The sequence below is a fragment of the Hyposmocoma kahamanoa genome, unplaced genomic scaffold (genome assembly GCF_003589595.1).
Source record: "Hyposmocoma kahamanoa isolate Upper Pololo Valley unplaced genomic scaffold, ASM358959v1 99702, whole genome shotgun sequence".
Taxonomy (NCBI): Eukaryota; Metazoa; Arthropoda; class Insecta; order Lepidoptera; family Cosmopterigidae; genus Hyposmocoma; species Hyposmocoma kahamanoa.
The window spans coordinates 1,379,049-1,397,031 of record NW_020656001.1 but is presented as its reverse complement, the minus strand read 5'-3'; the positions used below and the strand labels follow the sequence as shown (position 1 = coordinate 1,397,031).

The window sequence follows — 17,983 nt, the reverse complement described above, 5'->3', positions numbered from 1 at the left end:
AAGTTATACTAAGTCAAGTTCAAGGTCAAGGTCAGGTCCATCTTCTCGCTCGGAAACCCATCTGATTTCGCGACTACCCGATCGGTTAGGTTCCGATTTGGATCAAAATCAGCATGCGGGTGCTGATCGGGCGCGTGGCGGGTCGGGAGCACAGCGGGAATTAGATCCGCCGCGCTCCCGACCCGACACGCGCCCGAGCCGCACCCGGTCTCTCTGTATTTCACGCTTTATTGTTTCGAACGGATGTCGAACGAGAGTACAGGGCCTAAGTGGTTAGTTTCATTTCAGATGTGTAACAAATCTCAAAAACCTAAGAACTTGAAAGCGTAGAAAGGGTTATAGAGTATTATTAGTATTGTCAGGGTAATTGCTCCCTACAGCAAAAGTGTATAAATATTGACGTTTCACCTATTTTGGACTGAAAATGATCTGAAATGTTTGTCCCCTGTTATAGATCCCAGTTCAACGGAAGACCACAACGTGAGATACGGGTAAGCACTGTGGTTTTTACTTAGCATGGCCATAACAATATAGTGACGAATTGAAAGTATTTTTTGGGAAACTGACCATTGATTACTATTATTAACCAACTTCAAGGAAGGTTCTCAATTCATCTGTATTTTTTAACTGACTTCAAAAAAGGAGGAGGTTCTCAATCCGACTGTATGTGTTTTTTTGTATGTATGTTACGCGATAACTCCGGTATTTGTGAACCAATTGAATCATGAAGATTGTTTTGCCGGAAAGAGGGTACCTCCTTAGTGGTCCCATTTAATATTGAAGAAAATCATCCACCTCTAAGGGTTGCTGTTCACGCATGAAGATTCATTTTTATAAATAGCGCCTAAATTTTAGTGCAATGAGCAATTATTTTAATGGTTGATTTTCCTATTCTTTAATTCAAGGCGTTTTTCTCTCTCAATATACTTTGAGTAGTGAGAACCGATCTTTATTATCTCCTGTGTCAAGTCCCGTATAGTGGCGAACTAGGGGATTACTCCGGGTTTGCGCACTTTCCGGTAACCGATTTCAGTAAAACTTGGTAATTATATGTAATTCCGCTCTATTGAAGTCGGTTTTTTTAGTACTCTGAACTGAGATTATTTGTGTGAATATGAATATGCTAAAGGCGAAATAATGACGCGTCGCGACGCTTCGAGTCTGCGCCAGTGTGAGTTGCGCCATACAGGAAGGGTAGGGGTAGTTGTCTTTACTTCCGTGTCTCTTAGGTCACTTTGTTATTCTATGTGCAGTCGCGTGGAGGTGATTCCCCGCTTCGAGCGCAACCTGACGGACCTGCTTAGCTATGACGGCGACGTAGTGGAGTTCGAGTGCCGCGTCTCGGGTAATCCCGAGCCCGACATCAGGTGGTTCCACTACAACGAGGTGAGGAAGTCGTCCACATACCGCTTTGCCATAACTCGCATGACATAGCCATAGGTGAGATTGTGGCCAAACAAACCGACACAGTGTATAATATTATGGTCACTTATTATTTCATAATACGATAGTGTAAGTTTAAGTGTAAGTTTAAGTTTAATCGTGCATTTAAATTTTTTCGTCTGGCACACTACGTCTTCCTCTCTGTTCAGTTCTGCGCTGCCTTAAAGGTTGTCTGGAAGAGATCGCTCTCAGCGATAAGGCCGCCTTTGCCCACATTAATTCTAAGTTGTCTTATATACTGTTTTTGCTTTTCGTTTTTGAGCAATAAAGTGTATTATCTATATTTTTATTTTGTCTTTAATTCAGACAACGGGGCCATAAATTGGTCAGTTACAGTTTTCTTAGCAGCTACGTTAATAATAAGAAAAAACATGAACAGAATAATACTGATATTTAGTGGTGTTTGTTAGCAAATTCTTTTGTAACCGACGTCAAAAAGGAGGAGGTTCTCAATTTGACTGTTTGTTTTTTTTTGTATGTATGTTACGCGATAACTCCGGTATTTGTGAACCAATTTTCATGATTCTTTTTTGTTGGAAAGAGGCAACCTCCATAGTGTCCCATTTAATATTGAAGAAAATCATCCACCTCTAAGGGTGGTTGTCACGCATGAAAATTCATTTTTATAAATAGCGCCTAAATTTTAGTACAATGAGCAATTATTTGAATAGTTGATTTTGCTATTCTTTAATTCAAGGCGTTTTTCTCTCTCAATATTCTTTGGGTAGTGAGAACCGATTTTTATCATCTCTTGTGTCAAGTCGCGTGTAGCGGCGAACTAGGGGATGAATCCGGGTTTGCGCACTTTCCGGTAACCGGTTTCAACAAAACTTGGTAATTATATGTAATTCCACGTACTTTTGAGGTCGGTTTTTTTTAGTACTCTGTACTGAGATTATCTTACAAACATCTTTTGCTGACAAGCACTTGAAGGAAATGGCGCTTAATGGGGCATATCTCCCCGCCACGGTCATCAGGCTTTAGTGCAAGTTTTCAAATATGAAAACGCAACTATTGGGTTTGCGTTAAGATTTAAATTGAAACCTTATGGACATATAATTAAGATCTAAACGCAAACGCGGTAGTTAAATTTGAATGATTACAAGTTTGCACTCAGGCCTCAGGATGGAGTTGGCGCTGGCCCGCAGCCAATTAAGCAATAAGACTTTTAAGGGCATAACTTGCTAGTACTGAGACGTCATTTTATCCTTAGCGCAAATCTGCCGTCTAACAACTACGAATAAAACGCGGCTAGGTGACAAGTGGTTAAATATCTAACATAAAACGGAGTTCAAAATTCACTATTTACTTAAAAACCATTGACTTACAATTATATGGACGCGGGGTCCGCGCTAAAAAGTGTCCGAATTTATAGGGCATTAAAATCGTATACAGAGCGTCATTCACGCTTTAGTCTTCGTTTGTTCGACTGACAGCGAAGCAAGTAAAATTAGACAGTACAATTTAAATTCAACGTTTTAGCTTTTTCATATTCCTTTACATGTCACTACGTTTAAATAGGTTGACTTGGGACATTTTTTTCGTGGTTTTTGTATTAGACCCGTCGTCCATTTATTTGTAAGTCAATGTTAAAAACAGTTAAAGTTAGTTAACCTGTCCGACATATTGGAATTTATGCATACTACTAAAGTTAATAAAATATCAATATTTTAAAACTGGTTTACGGTTTTTTTTAATATCTCAAAAAATTATTTTGTTAATAGCCGTGTTGACTAAAACACGGCGGACGGCAGAAATCCTCTCCTTTACTTTCAATAAACAATAATTTATTCCTTATGCAGTTGATTCGTGATTGCGAGTACGTGGAGAGCAGTATGTGCGATGGCGCGGTGCGACTGCGTATCAAGCAAGTAACTGCCGACGACGAGGGCATCTACACCTGCGAGGCGTCCAATAGCCTCGGCAAGGCATCATCCAGCGCCTGCCTCATCGTCTACCGTGAGTTATCGCACCTGAGGAACAATTTTAGTAACAGTAGAGACTGCCACCTTACCTATTTCTGCCGCCAAGCAGTTGCGTTCTGGTTTTGAAGGGTAAGGGTGCTGGCGGAAATTACAGGAACATTATATCGGTGCAATCGCTTGTAAATCACAAGTGTAGCGTATGCAATTGTGCGTTTTAAAAGTCACCGTGTGTTACCGCTCTTATATTCAACCATTTTGCCGTCGATACCGCTGATCACACAGGGCTTAGTCATTGGCGTGATTGGCTTTCTAATAACACGTTAAGTCCTCACTTAGGCCAAGGCCATGATGTAAGCTACGAGAGATTTATAGAGACATTCTTTGATGCAGCGCCGGGAGAGCCCAATACCTTGAGCCAGCGGCTGCGGCGGCCGCCGGCGCTGCTCTCCGCTGCTTCCACCCCTCGTTCCACCCCACGCACAACCCCCGCGCGCTCTGTCTCGCGGGCCAGAACGCCAGGTAATTTAAATTCAAATATATTTATTTCTTTGTGATACATAGGTTACAACAAGTTCTCATAGAATCACTGGTGAGTCTTGCAGCATACAAAGTATTTTTTTTTTACATGCACTCTCATGCAATAATTTGTTTAATACAGTGTGTCGATTTGCTTTCACGCCATATTTAAGAACTTAATAGAAATAATGCTAAATCGTCTAAAAATATAAAAAATATATTCTGTTCAATGTTTTGACTAATTGTATCTAAAGTTTTGCAAAGTTGTCTCAATTCCTATGCACCACACAAGGGCAGTGACCCCGCAAACCGCTTCACCGAGCGATACGTAATCGTTCTCGATCGCTTATTTACCAATTTTTTTAATTATGAGTATGTATTAGTATTGTTATAATTTACTATTTATTTACATTAATTAGAAAAGTTCGCTGAAAAAAGTTTTTTGTAACTTAGATTTGGTACTTACCAACTTTAGGTTACATGAAAGTATTGCTAGAAGTACCTAGTTCCACAACTGATGGAGCCACCACCGCTATACAGAGATTCGCACGTGACTTTCGTATCAACATTAGACGCCACAACTTTGAAAGCAGAAACTTCGACACTCGTGTCCTCCGCGTATCACATCACCCCATAAGAATAGACACGCACTTGTACTTGATGGATTACCATGCAGGTTTTGGTGAACCTAGAAGCGGTTCTTTTTTGCACTATCAACTCTTGTTTACATACCAAACCACATAGCATTTCGTAATAGACTAGAATAGAATGTATGCGGGATGTCAGTGTGACGTAGACGCAGTACGGGAAGCAAGGTCGACTGATCTACCAATCGCGCGCGTGATACGACACTCCCCCGCCGTCGCTACCCGCACCCCACCACCAAATATATTGTTATAGTCATTATTCAAAATGTTTGCCGGTACCTGTAGCAAGTGCAGTGCAAGTCAATGACCTTTGGATCAAATTTGATTAACGCATTTAAATAAAAAATAGGAATTTACGAAATTTTTGTACGATTTATTTCTTTAGTGATTTGGGGAAACTGAACCCATATATAGAATTACCTCTGTAAATATGTCGAGAATGCAAATCAACACATTGTATAATATAATACTACAATAAACAGAATGTTAAAAATTAATATTCTCAGTACAGAGTACTAAAAAAACCGACCTCAAAAGTACGTGGAATTACTTCTATTTGCTAAGTTTTATAGAAATATCCCCTAGTTCGCCACTGTACAGGACTTGACACTGGAGATAATAAAAATCGGTTCTCACTACTCAAAGTATATTGAGAGAAAAACACCTAAAATTGGAGAAATAGCAAAATCATCCAATAAAATAATTGCTCCTAAATTAAAGTTAGACGTTATTTATAAAAATGAATCTTCATGCGTGAACAGCCACCCTTAAAGTTGGATAATTTTCTTCAAAATGAAATGGGACCACTATGGAAGTACCCCCTTTCCAACAAAAAAAGAATCATGAAAATCGGTTCACAAATACCGGAACTATCGCGTAACATAACATACATACAAAAAAAAACACAGTCGAATTGAGAACCTCCTCCTTTTTTGAAGTCGGTTAAAAAGAATATAAACAATACATTATATTCTTTTATACATTTGACATTGATGGTTGTTATTTTTAACCGACTTCAAAAAAGGAGGGGGTTCTCAATTCGACTATGTTCTTTTTTTTTTTTGTATGTATGTTACGCGATAACTCCGGTATTTGTGAACCGATTTTCATAATTCTTTTTTTGTTGAAAAGGGGGTACTTCCATAGTGGTCCCAATTCATTTTGAAGGAAATCATCCACCTCTAAGGATGGCTGTTCACGAATGAAGATTCATTTTTATAAATATAGCGCCTAACTTTAATTTAGGAGCAATTACTTTTAGCAATTATTTAGTTGATTTTGCTATTTATCCAATTCAAGGCGTTTTTCCCTCGATATACTTTGAGTAGTGTCGTAGTGAGAACCTATTTTTATTATCTCCAGTATCAAGTCTTGTATAGTGGCGAAGTAGGGGATATTTCAATGAAACTTAGCAAATAGACGCAATTCCACGTACTTTTGAGGTCGGTTTTTTTAGTACTCTGTACTGAGATTATGTTGTTACGAATTGACTGAATAACATTCCTTGTTGATGTTGACATGAAATTTTACTGTGTAACAATGAACTATGATATTTAACAGTTTGACATATTCAAATTTGGCATTTAAATGGTTAGTACCAGACAGAAGATTGCACAGCCCGTCGCGGCAGATGGCGCCGAAATTCTATACGGTACCGTTCAACAAAGTGGTCGAAGAGGGCGAGACGGTGGTGTTCCAGTGTGCAGTCGGCGGCTTGCCCGCACCCTGGGCCAGCTGGGACAAGGTACCAGCTCACTTTACTATTGGATGCAACCACGACCATACCTCAATTTAGTTTAAGGGTATTTTAAAGAGGCAAAGGCAAAAGTAAACCAAGCGAAATACGATGATGCAGATTTGAAATATCTTATAGGACATTTACCGTTACGACAAAATGTCCCTTTTCACAAAATTCACTTATGACATTTCAAATTTCCACCGCCGTTATTAAGGTATTAATAATTTTGTTGATGTATCGAATTTTAAACAGTCGTAAGTGACATTTTGCCTTAAGGTACATTTTGTTCTACGGAATTTGTCCCGTGCGACCATTGACTTACAATTACATTAAGATTCCGGAGCATATATTAAGTTTATCATTTCCTAAGTTTAAAAACTACATTAAAAATATTTTAATCGAAAAATCATATTACAAAATTTAAGACTACGTGTTAGATAAAGATGTATGGAAAGACGACATGGCTCCAGAATCCACACAAATTTGATTCCAAGTGTATTCCATAGCATTTAAGTTTATTTGAAAAGAGCAATCCCTAGAGTTTCTTGCTCGTTCTTCTCAGGGAGGTCAGCGTAGTGAACGTAGTAGCTTAAATGTGACGTTTTCAAGTGTAAATTTATTTTACCTATGGAATAAATAATCTTTGACTTTGACTATGGACGTCGGGTCCGCGCTAAAAAGTGTCCGAACTTATAGGGCGTTAAAATCGTATACAGAGCGTCATTCACGCTTTAGTGTTCGTTTGTTCGACTGACAGCGAAGTAAGCAAAATTAGACAGTACTGCGATGACATTACAATTTAAATTCAACGTTTTAGCTTTTTCATATTCCTTTACATGTCACTACATTTATATAGGTTGACTTGGGACATTTTTTTCATGGTTTTTGTATTCCATTTATTTACCCGTTTATGTACCCGTCGTCCATTTATTTGTAAGTCAATGCTTACGACATTTAAAATTTCTAATGTATTTCATCATGTTTAATCCACATGGAGACTATTAGTGAATTGTGCATTAAGGGCGGTAAATAAGGGATTACGAACGAGGCTCTATTAAAAGTTTCTTGGTCGAGGTTCGTAATTCCCGTACCGCCCGTGAAACATACAATCTTTTTCATCACACTTTTACGATTGCATGTACCTTGACTATAATAATGCCCCAAAATAAAACCCTCGGACCATTTTTGTTCTCGTTACATCCATAGTCGGTAATTAGAAGAAAAAAGGCCCGAGTGTTTTATTTACACAATATTGGTCGTGTTTTTTTATTTTATTTACTCTTCGAAAAAGTATTGTATGCAATCGTTACATAATTAGGTCTTATATAAAATCTCGTACCTATTATAAAATAAACAATAAATAAATTATTAAACAGGAAACTCCACTTTCAGAACCCTCATTAAGTAACGATTGCTGAAAATGCTTTTTTATATACAATATGTTGATATTTATTCTATGACTAGGTAATGAAACAATAATAATTATTTTCATTTAATATCATAGTTTTGTAAAGGTAGTTCAAGTTGAGAAATTGTACACTCTGTCTTTGATTGCACATATTGCCTAAACCTTTATCCCCAGGACTATCATTTCAGGACGGTGTCATAATCACACCATCATCGCGAATCACAATAAAGGAAAAGGACGAGATGCTTAGGATTCTTGAGATAGACGAAGTGACGCCGGATGATGTGGGATTGTACCGCATCACGCTGGAGAATGATTTCGGTCAGGTGGAGGCATCGGCGCGGCTTGAGATGATCACTCACGCGGGCAAGTTCTGCGCAGGAGTCAGGGCGTATTCCGCTTCGCCACGCCGGGCAATGCGCCGCCACCACTCCCAGCCGCGACAAGACTGAACTTGAGTGACACAAATGTACTTACATGTAAGTTACATATTTATACACTACAATAAAGAGCTTTGTGCAAATAACGTTTCCCGTGACTAGGCTAATATTGAATGAAACCAGTTCGTGGAGTTACATCTAAGTATTTGCCGAGTTTTATTGAAGTCGGTTACCGGAAAGTGCAAAAAACCGGATTAGAAGTTCATTAGATCAAAATTGGTTCACAAAAGCCGGGAATTATGGCGTAACATACATAAAAAATATACGGCCCAATTGAGAACCTCCTCCTTTTGTTTGAAGTTGGTTAAAAATGGCGAACTGAGCAAATTTTTCGTACTCTTAAAACAAACTTTGTCTAACTTTATGTTCTTCATTTTTAACCGACTTCGAAAAAAGAAGGAAGATCTCAATTAGACTGTGTTTTTTTTGTAGGAAAGAGGGTACCTCAATAGTGGTCCTAATTAAATTTGAAGAAAATATTGCACCTCTATGGATGGCAGACTAGGAGATGAATGCAGTTTCGCGCACTTTCCAGTAGCCGATTTCAATAAAACTTGGAAAATAGATGTAATTAGACTGACTTTTGAGGCCGGTTTTTTTTTACAAAAAAGTTATTTTATAAAATTCAGCCTAAGTTTGAGATTTATAAAACGAACTTTGATTTGGACTTAGAAAAGATGGTGAGCTAAGCAAGTTTATGGCAAGAAATTATCAAAGTAAACTCTAAGTTTAATTGGATATCTTGCTTAAACTTAGGCTTTTTCGTTTTGTGAATACGAAAATCTGGTTTAGCGCGCCAGTTTTGCTTAATCGAAGTCTAAGTTCGTTTTATAAATCTTAGGGTCGTATTCTCAATGCTCAAGTCAGGTTCCGAACCGCTGATGTAGCACGAGCGGTCAACAGTTCAACGGATTATACAAGTAACTTTTACTTCGTTACGTTAATTGAATAACTGGTGACCATAAGAGATGCCATTGGAGTTATATTAGAATGCCACGGAAGCTAATGCGAATTTTGGGTACCCAATTTTACTTAGCGATATCTGCCATGCGATAAGCGAATGCCATGACTCGAGCTTACTAGTTTAACTTATAGGCTAATATGTTATTTTTTTTATGATATCAAGTGCTGGCACAAGTAAGTGCGTCTGGAGGTAAGCTATCTATGACCATTACAGTGCCATTTAGACTTTAATCGCTAAGATCTGAGTCTACCTAGGACAAGTTGACAAGTCCCATGGCCTGGAATTTCACTAGCATCTGACCCTTCAAAACAGAAAAGCAGTAATGTGCACATCAGGGTTGTTGCCGCATCTGCATGGATGTTGATTTTATGTATTAAAAAAACACGTACATCCTCATTGAGTCCGTCTATATGAAAAAGCTTTCTATTTTTTTTTTCTGTTATTTGATTTTCACTTGATATTATAAAAAAACTTCCTTTACATTTGGTTTCATTGTATTAGATTAAGTTATAACGAAAAAATCTATATATCTTTATCTTAATAATGTGCTGTGTGTAATCAATTGCCTATTGCAATTACAACCGCTAGCTCGAAATTGCCACTTAGGTAGAGCATCACTGCATAAACTTATTTTTAGTTTGTTCATTTCATTTATTTTTGTGTGAATTATTTGTATTTTATTTATTCAAAAGGTTATTTGATGTTTTAAAAGAGTGTCATATTAAATTTCAACAAACACTATTTCGACTCGACAGTACTTCGGCTACACATTAAATCGACGGAACACTACTTCGACAAAACACGTGTTCGACAGACTATTTAGGGACCACTTCATTCTTGAGCGGAATATCTCATATACATAAATATGTCTAAGAAATAATTAATAACTAGTTAATAGTCGATTTCATAGTAGTCGAAACAGTTTTCTGTCGGTGTGTGACCTATCCAATGTTTGTGTTGTCGAAGCAGTGATCTGTCGGACTAGTAACCTGTGTTTTGTCGAAGTAGTGTTCCGTCGAATTAATGTGTAGGCGAAGTACTGTCGAATGGAAGTAGTGTTTGTCGAAATTAAGTATGACGCTTGTTTTAAAATTATGGTTTACGGATTGAAATAAACAACTATCATTACTATTATTTATTTCAGGGTGGAAATGTAAGAACTGAAGGAGAACATCAGAGATATATTTATATATATATGTTTATATTATCACATTGTTTTGTATACATTTCTGCATTTTATACATAATATTATTGTTTAAAGATTCGGTCAGAATGTTAAGTTTTTGTTTGACTAGGTGTTTATTTATTAGAGGTCGTTCATTAACTAATGACGTGTCGAAAAAGTGAAACAGATGGAAATAAAATTTTAGAACTTGCGTCCATAGAAAGCGGTTGAACTATTTCGTGACATTAGTGAATGGAAGGCCACTGATTGGTCGGGCTGCAGGATTGCAAACTGTGGAGTTACCCGTCATTTGCTTTACAATACATTTTTACCGACTTCAAAAAAGGAGGAGGTTCTGAATTGGACTGTATTTTTTTGTGTGTTTGAACCGATTTTGATGATTCTTTTTTGTTGGGAAGAAGGTACCTCAGTATTGATACCATTTAAATTTGAAAAAAATATTCCACCTCTAAGGGTGGCGAACTAGAGAATTTATCCAGTTTCGCGCAATTGCCGGCAACCGTTTCAACAAAACTTGGCAATTAGATGTAATTTCACGTACTTTTGAAGTCTTTTTTATATATAAAAAAGTTGTAATATTACTATAAAGTACATTGTGCTGGTGTAGAATAGTAATTTTCATGTAATTTGAATAGTTTTATTTTAGAACAAATTATGTCAACCTTTGGTAAGTAAAGAGCATTACCATTTTCTTGTAGTTTTTCTTTGTTTAAACTACACAAATTCACCGTATTTGTTTTTATGTTTATTGTAATATTATTTATTGCACTTGCCGTCGGAGTTTAGGTATATTGATTTGTACGTAGTTTAAGGTTACTTTTCGGGTAATTCAACGAAAGTAGGTACTAAGGATTATAGAATAAGTCGTTTTTTTAAATAAAGGAAAAAATGCTGCATCCCGACCATGTCCTTTAGCCAATGGGTAAGTTTACATTGTCTTATGTTAATTGTGTTGTAATGTGTTAGCTTATGTGAGGTCCTGACGCCCGACTGTGTGAGGCCAGCCCTGGCGCCCTCTAGTCAGAAAGCGATGAAAATTGAATATTTTTTTATTATTTTCCCCAATGATTGGAAATTCGGGTGCAAATGGTGCAATTATAAACGATGTTAGACCCTTTTACTCTTTTCTTGCGCCGCAAACCCTGTATCACATGTAAAGCTGGTAATGCGCCAGCTAATCACATCAGTCACCTGGTCATAGGATAGAGTCTCCTATGAGTACCAGAATAGTGAAATCATATCTGGGGACAATACCCAAAACAACGAATAACGAAAAGTTCGTTTTTGGTATCGAATCTGAGACCTCTCCGTCAAGCGCCTATAGTGTTAACCGCTGGGCCATTAGGAGCATCACGTAGGGCATTTATTTTCTATATTTCTAGGGCATATATTTAGTTTATATTATGTAGGCAACTGCAACACCAGAGACCAACCCTTTACGACCCTTTTCAAACGGCTTTCGAAGGATTCCATGCTGTAATCCTCGTACGATAATGCTTGTTTGTTCGCATACAAAAACCTTGGTGACATCCAGCAAAACCTTGTCTTTGCAAACCTTGCTTTTGCACATTACCCTGATAACCGCAAGTTGGAAAATCTTTTTGACACCCGTACATGTGTGTTATGTAAGTGGTTAAAACGCTTACACTACCCAATTTCTTGGGCTTTGATTCAAGGGTGGGCGTGGCCCCTAGTTATTGAGCCCTTTTTTACACTACTCTGCCAATCAGGCCCTAACTTTCTGAACGCGAGCGTTGTACGTGTTACTACTATACTTGTATTTATTGCTGTCAATTTCAAGTAAAACTTTAGTCCTTGACCCGTACATCTTTATTCTTCTTCTTAGCGTGTCGACTCTGACGTTTATATTTGTGAGGACCAGTACTTAACGACTGACACAGCATTGTCAGTGGCGTTGTGTAGGTCCTTGCCTGTGCAGGTGTAGGGGCAGGCAGGACATATATCCTTATTAATAGTATATATCTCTTTCCATAAATGTCTTTGTACATGTTTATCAGGCACAAATGGAGGTGGGCGTTTAAACGAAAAGCGTTAACAACTTCCTTATGTTGCAAGTCTCGCCATCTGTGTTTCCTAAACAAATCAATTCATCAATGTAAATAACAATTATATAAATAAAAATAAAACTCTTGTTTTACAAATAAACTTACTTATCAAAAAAACCTTCAGTCTACTCGCGCTTTTCACCATCAACACTACGGTGCACAAGCTTTTTTTAACATAAAAGCGCTCAAACGTTTTTCTAAACGATTTTTTAAGCTTCAAATTAAAAAGTGTCAATAAAAGCTGGCTTCTTTAAAAAAGCTAAAATATTTAAACGCTTAAAAAAATGAGCAATTTTTCTCATCCCTAGGTACCTATAACAAAACATGGCGATAGGAAAACAAACTGTGTGTGTGTGCGAACTTGAGGGGCGAAACGATTCCCTCAAACAGCTCCAAGTGTTATTCGACTGTCCTAGCTGCTAATAGGTACCGTAACACCTTAACTCTTGTTACACCTCCCACTAACCAATTACAAGGACCCCTTACTCTGACTTATAGAGTAAGGGGCCCTAGTAATTGGTTAGAGTATTACTACAATACAGTGTACTCGTACGCAAGTGCACTTTGTTACAGACAAAATAATGAGATACCATCGCGATTCGATTATTCTCCCTCTGTTTCAGTATGCCAACAATTTTTTGGCCCACTATATCAAAGGCAAGTCTTTTACTCTTCCGTTCACTCAGTATTTTTTTCTATAATTATACTAATATTGCTACAGTAAGAATAGTGAGTGCACGGAAATTACTGTACATACTATCTACTTAACACTAAGACAATGTAAACCCGCCGTTAATAGTAACTAAATACTCAATCCGACTATGGAAACTACGTTTGTCGATTCTGTTTTAAGTGGGATAGTCGTTCAAAGTGAATAGATGCCTTCAGGTATTTGTGAAATAAATTTTGCTACGAGGTATTGTTTGTTTTATTTATTATTTTTACGTTGCTACATTGAAAAAACAATGTCATTGAAATAAACAAGTTTTTTGTGAAAGTATTTCGCCGAGTTAGGTACCTTTACAGCTACCAGCTCTGGCTAGCGATGTCGCTGCTAACGCCGAAATACTTTAATAGATTTGTCGGGTGAGATGATGGCTAAAAAAATAAACAAGATGTTGTTTAAAGGCCCCTATACACGGGACGATTTGTCTTCGAGATCCCTCGTTTTTGGGTTTAGTAGGACCACGAGAAAACAGCGGAGTCATCATACTTCGACACTGAAAATGTTTGTGTATCCACGTATTAGAATAGAATCATGTGTTTCATATATTAGACGTCACAATACTACAACTCAAAATGCAATGTCAATTGATAATAATGTTCGTCACTAACGCAAACAGTAATAATTAATATAAAATATTGTAGTATAACTACTGCCTATCGAAACCCAACGAAGTCAAGTAAAACAAAATTACAATTGTTTCAAAAGAAAGTTGTCGACTCAATAGAATTCATTATCCAATAAAAGGAGTTTTAGTCGGGTATAAAACGTTTGTCGTTTGTACCACTTTTCAAATCTGTGGGTGCATAGATGTTCATAGGATCGGGGACCTATTAGTTGAGTGTGTGCGTTAGTTTTAATAATATGACGATAAAAGCGTAAAAGACGTCTGTTTTGCGTTGGAGGTCCGAACGGAGCAAAGCGAAATGCGTAACGGCTTTTTCGCCCTTTAATTCCTGGCTCCTTTAGAGCGCATCTATTCGACACGAATTTCATCGTCTAACTGTCATGGCAAAATACGCTCTATTTGTTTGGCTTTTACGTTTTAATTTAAATAAGCATCCCGGCCACGCGGGCATGCCTGGCTTGAATTTGGTCTACGCGGTGGACCGCGCCGTTGTAGTATTCAAAGGAATTTAAAAGTTGTTGCCTAATAAATAGAATTCAGATTCGCCATTAATGTACATACATGGAGGCGTGGTAACTTGTCGCGGCGGCCGCGGGAAAACTGTTATAAGCATTGACTTACAAATAAATGGACGACGGGTCTAATACAAAAACCACGAAAAAATGTCCCAAGTCAACCTATTCGAAATTTAAATTGTAATGTCATCGCAGTATCGCGCTGTCAGTAGAACAAATGAAGACTAAAGCAGAGTGTCGCGCTCTGTATACGATTTTAGCGCCTTACAAGTGCGGACACTTTTTAGCGCGGACCCGACGTCCATATAATTGTAAGTCAATGGTTATAAGCGACGAATCGATAGTGTATGTTTATGACGTTAACGATTAACTCGAACGCCAGGAAAGAACCGACGCATCGATACGATTGTCGTAGCGATAAATCGAAACGAGGAATCATCTGTATATGGGGGTCTTAAAATATTTAAGAACCTGTTTCCTAACATTTTCTGAGCTTGTCGTTGTCTGGCACATTATTATTATTATTAAATATTCGTAGAATTTAATGTTGAGGCTGGAGGTTTTTATAATTGTTCAACAATTCTTCCATAACACATATATCTATCTAGATCTAATAAATGTACAATAGTTATATATAATACACATCATGGATACTGAATGACACAGGTACTAGGTATTTATTGAGAAAGAGAATGATTTATAAATTATCTTTGGACGAAGAAAAAGATAAAATCGAGACAAATCAACTTCCTTTACTTTTTCTGCAGAAATTAACAGACGACGGATTTCTATCAAAATTTTGACATTTCCAAATTGAAAGAATTTTAAAATCATACAATAAAGAATTTAAGTCAAGGCTAACGTACTAACTAAAATTAATAGTACTTTTACATTAACATGGAAACATATCCAATTGCAAGAACGTTTGAAAATATAAGGAACGCCCTGAAGAACAAGCATTCATCCGAGCGCGTGCAGGTCTTGAAGCACGACATCCAGGCTCTCAGTACCGAACTCATAGTGCTCGGCCAGCAAAACCACGAACAGTATGTGCGCTCCCTTGCCATGGAGGGCTACCTAGCAGTGCTCACCGTCAAAACCATGCCCATTTCACTCGTTGAAAAAAGAAACACGCTTCACAATGTCTTCGAGAAACTGAAACCATACGCCATGCAGGAGGAATGCCTTTTCATTTTCCTCCGAATCCAAAATCTCCTTTGCTATTATCTCATCCAGCTCGATCAAACGGCCCTTGCTTGCGATATTCTGGAAAGCATGGAAGACTGGTACGACAAGATAAGCAAAGAGCAACCTGATAAGTTTATCGATGCCGAGGATCTGTTCACTGGCAATAACTCCAGTAACTTGAGGAGAATCAACCCCGAAAAGATTGATAAGATGATTACGAACAACGTGCAGATGCAGGCTTTTCTATACAACAAGCTCAATCTCCCGGAAAAGTATACGCTGTATAATCACACGGCGCTGAGAAGACAATTGGAGATGAAGGAAGGTACACCACAGGACTGGGCACTTCGCACTGCTCGTCTAGGCAACTATTTCACGTACCTTAATCAAATGGGAAACGCCCGCCACCACCTGTGTGCTGCATACCATGTACTGCGTACATGCCATGACAACTGCAAGCTTATGCCTACAGAGTTTGTGCTGCAAAAAGCGGACTTTGAAGTACACTTTCTTGAGCTGAGTCACCATTGGGTAAAATACGGTTTGACTTTGTTTAAGTTATCTAAAAAACTCATTCTGAATCGCTGCTTTGCTCAATCGAATTCGGGTCCAGATTTGTGGAGAATCGCCGATTCAACCCCTGATACGCCAACAAATTCTGAGAAAGCTGAGGATGAAAATGAAAAAGACGCTAGAACAGAGAAATCAGGGAAAGGGGACTTCAACACGGAGAAGTTGTACTTGTTCCCCAGTCTGGATTTAAAAGCGATGGAGAGCAAAGTGCCCTTGGAGATGGTTTCAAACGTGGAAGATTCCCGGAAGTTATTCGCATTTACGCATAAGTGGTTGTTGCGTGCCTGCCACTACTATGATCTCGAGCACCATTCTGCGCAGTACATGTCGTGCTTATTGCAGTTGGCGGAGCTGTACGAGCAACTTGCGTTTTTCGAGCGCAACGTAGACAACCAGTATAGTATCCAGAAGCGACGTGCCGAAGTGCTTGAGAACCTCAACTCGATGTTGAAATCGGGCGACCACATGATGTCAGTACAGATCGACGTGATCCGAGAGCTCTCGCAGGTGCAGCTGGAGCTAATGGCTCTGAACTTGCAAAAACTGTGGCACGAGGAGTCGCAGACGAATGTTCTCAATTTGGATCAAGATGCGGATTCTTTAATTAACTCTTTTTGTGGTGAATCCAATAAGACGATAACAGAGAAAACTCTTAATGTACCTTCGAAAAATATATTTCTGAGGAAGATGGAAGCGGCGTCGTCGATTAACGGCAAGTTGTTCCGGTTGACCCGCCAGATGTCCACCGGGTCGCGGTCGCAGCTCAGCAGTATCCACACCTTCAAGATCTAAGCGAAAACCCAGTTTATTTCCCAATCCACGAGCCCATAGATGCAACACGAAAACTATCGCCTTCGAATTAGGTAATTGTTTTTAATGTTCCGAAATATAGTAGTGTCTTAGAACGCCGCCGCCTGAAATAAACTACAGTTACGTATACGTATGAATTTAATGCCCATTGCAATACGTTTGCAAAATAACACATTGTTAAAGTCCATATTCGGTTTTTACGTGGCTCCCGCTGTGCATTAAATTAGAAAATACTTAGTTATTACCATGTGTAAAAAACCAATGTAGGATGAAAAAGTTTATTAAAGAAATTAGTGTGGCATTTAGTTTATTTATTATCGTGACGCCTCAATCCATTTTTCTCTTAAATTTGGCTTACGTGGGTACCTACTAAGTAAACAAAAATCGACAAAACGTTACAGAAAATTTTTGAGGTCATAAGAATTATCGTCTCTTTGTTTCATTATTTGGTCAGAGTCGAGAGTAGTGTCGTATAAAGTGAACTTCACTAATCGCATTTGACCACAGACAATAATATATCTAAATCATAAAGGATGGAAAAAAATCCAAATTTTTTGTAACTCCGATGAGTCACAAGCACTATTTAGTGATGGGAAACCTCCTTCGGCACTAAAGCACTTGAATAAATCGAAGACGTGGACGCAGCACGTATTTAGTACAATGATTTTTCAAGTATTCGATGATTATAAGAAGCCGTGACATCTGCCGTTCATTAACCAAAATCCGGCTGAGTGACAAATGGTCAAATAACCGTTTTAAATTGCAAAAAATAGAGCACAAAATACTCTTCTACAAATAGTTAAAATTAGTTAGCGTTTTCGACTTATACAAACTTACCCTAACGATGCATTGCTGAAATATCATTAAACAATTTCAATATTCTAAAATTGGGTTATGGTTTTATATGAAATCTCAAAAAAATATTTTATCTCTTAGCCGCGTTTTTATTAATGAACGGCAGAAATATTAATAAAGTAAAATTTAGGGGTTAAAGTATGAAATTGCCGTTTTATTGCAATAGGTTCTTTGAATTTTCATAGAATCTTCATGGTTTGAGGTTTTCGAATGAAACTTTTTTCAAATGGTTTCTGTGATTTTTTTTTTTCAATTTGAAACATTTGAATATCGACTTTCGATTGTTTTTGTTATTCAATTTAGACAAGAAAGATGGATACTGCGAAAATTCGAGTGATTTTTGAATACGAGTTCCGA

At 37.9% G+C, this 17,983-nt stretch overlaps 2 protein-coding genes across 2 annotated transcripts in view; both read left to right on the top strand.

Annotated features, from left to right (window-relative positions):
- The window catches only part of LOC113239161 (titin homolog), a 111,961-nt gene extending 100,657 nt beyond the window's left edge, over nucleotides 1-11,304 (top strand). The window contains exons 43-49 of the mRNA XM_026476033.1: nucleotides 455-491; nucleotides 1,254-1,386; nucleotides 3,246-3,402; nucleotides 3,759-3,887; nucleotides 6,127-6,275; nucleotides 7,866-8,156; nucleotides 10,226-11,304. Of these exons, the coding sequence (XP_026331818.1) occupies nucleotides 455-491; nucleotides 1,254-1,386; nucleotides 3,246-3,402; nucleotides 3,759-3,887; nucleotides 6,127-6,275; nucleotides 7,866-8,129 (869 nt within the window). The 3' untranslated portion in view covers nucleotides 8,130-8,156; nucleotides 10,226-11,304. The remainder of the gene's footprint in view (nucleotides 1-454; nucleotides 492-1,253; nucleotides 1,387-3,245; nucleotides 3,403-3,758; nucleotides 3,888-6,126; nucleotides 6,276-7,865; nucleotides 8,157-10,225) is intronic.
- Nucleotides 11,305-15,065: 3,761 nt separating this feature from the next.
- LOC113239235 (protein KBP homolog) lies at nucleotides 15,066-17,037 on the top strand. The gene has a single exon (XM_026476152.1). It carries the CDS (start codon nucleotides 15,098-15,100, stop codon nucleotides 16,751-16,753), a length of 1,656 nt encoding a protein of 551 aa, XP_026331937.1. The 5' UTR covers nucleotides 15,066-15,097; the 3' UTR covers nucleotides 16,754-17,037.
- The last annotated feature ends 946 nt before the right edge of the window (nucleotides 17,038-17,983 follow it).

Bases quoted from the DNA above. Each gene is read 5' to 3' on its own strand.
- LOC113239235 (XM_026476152.1), top strand. From the start codon at position 15,098: ATGGAAACATATCCAATTGCAAGAACGTTTGAAAATATAAGGAACGCC.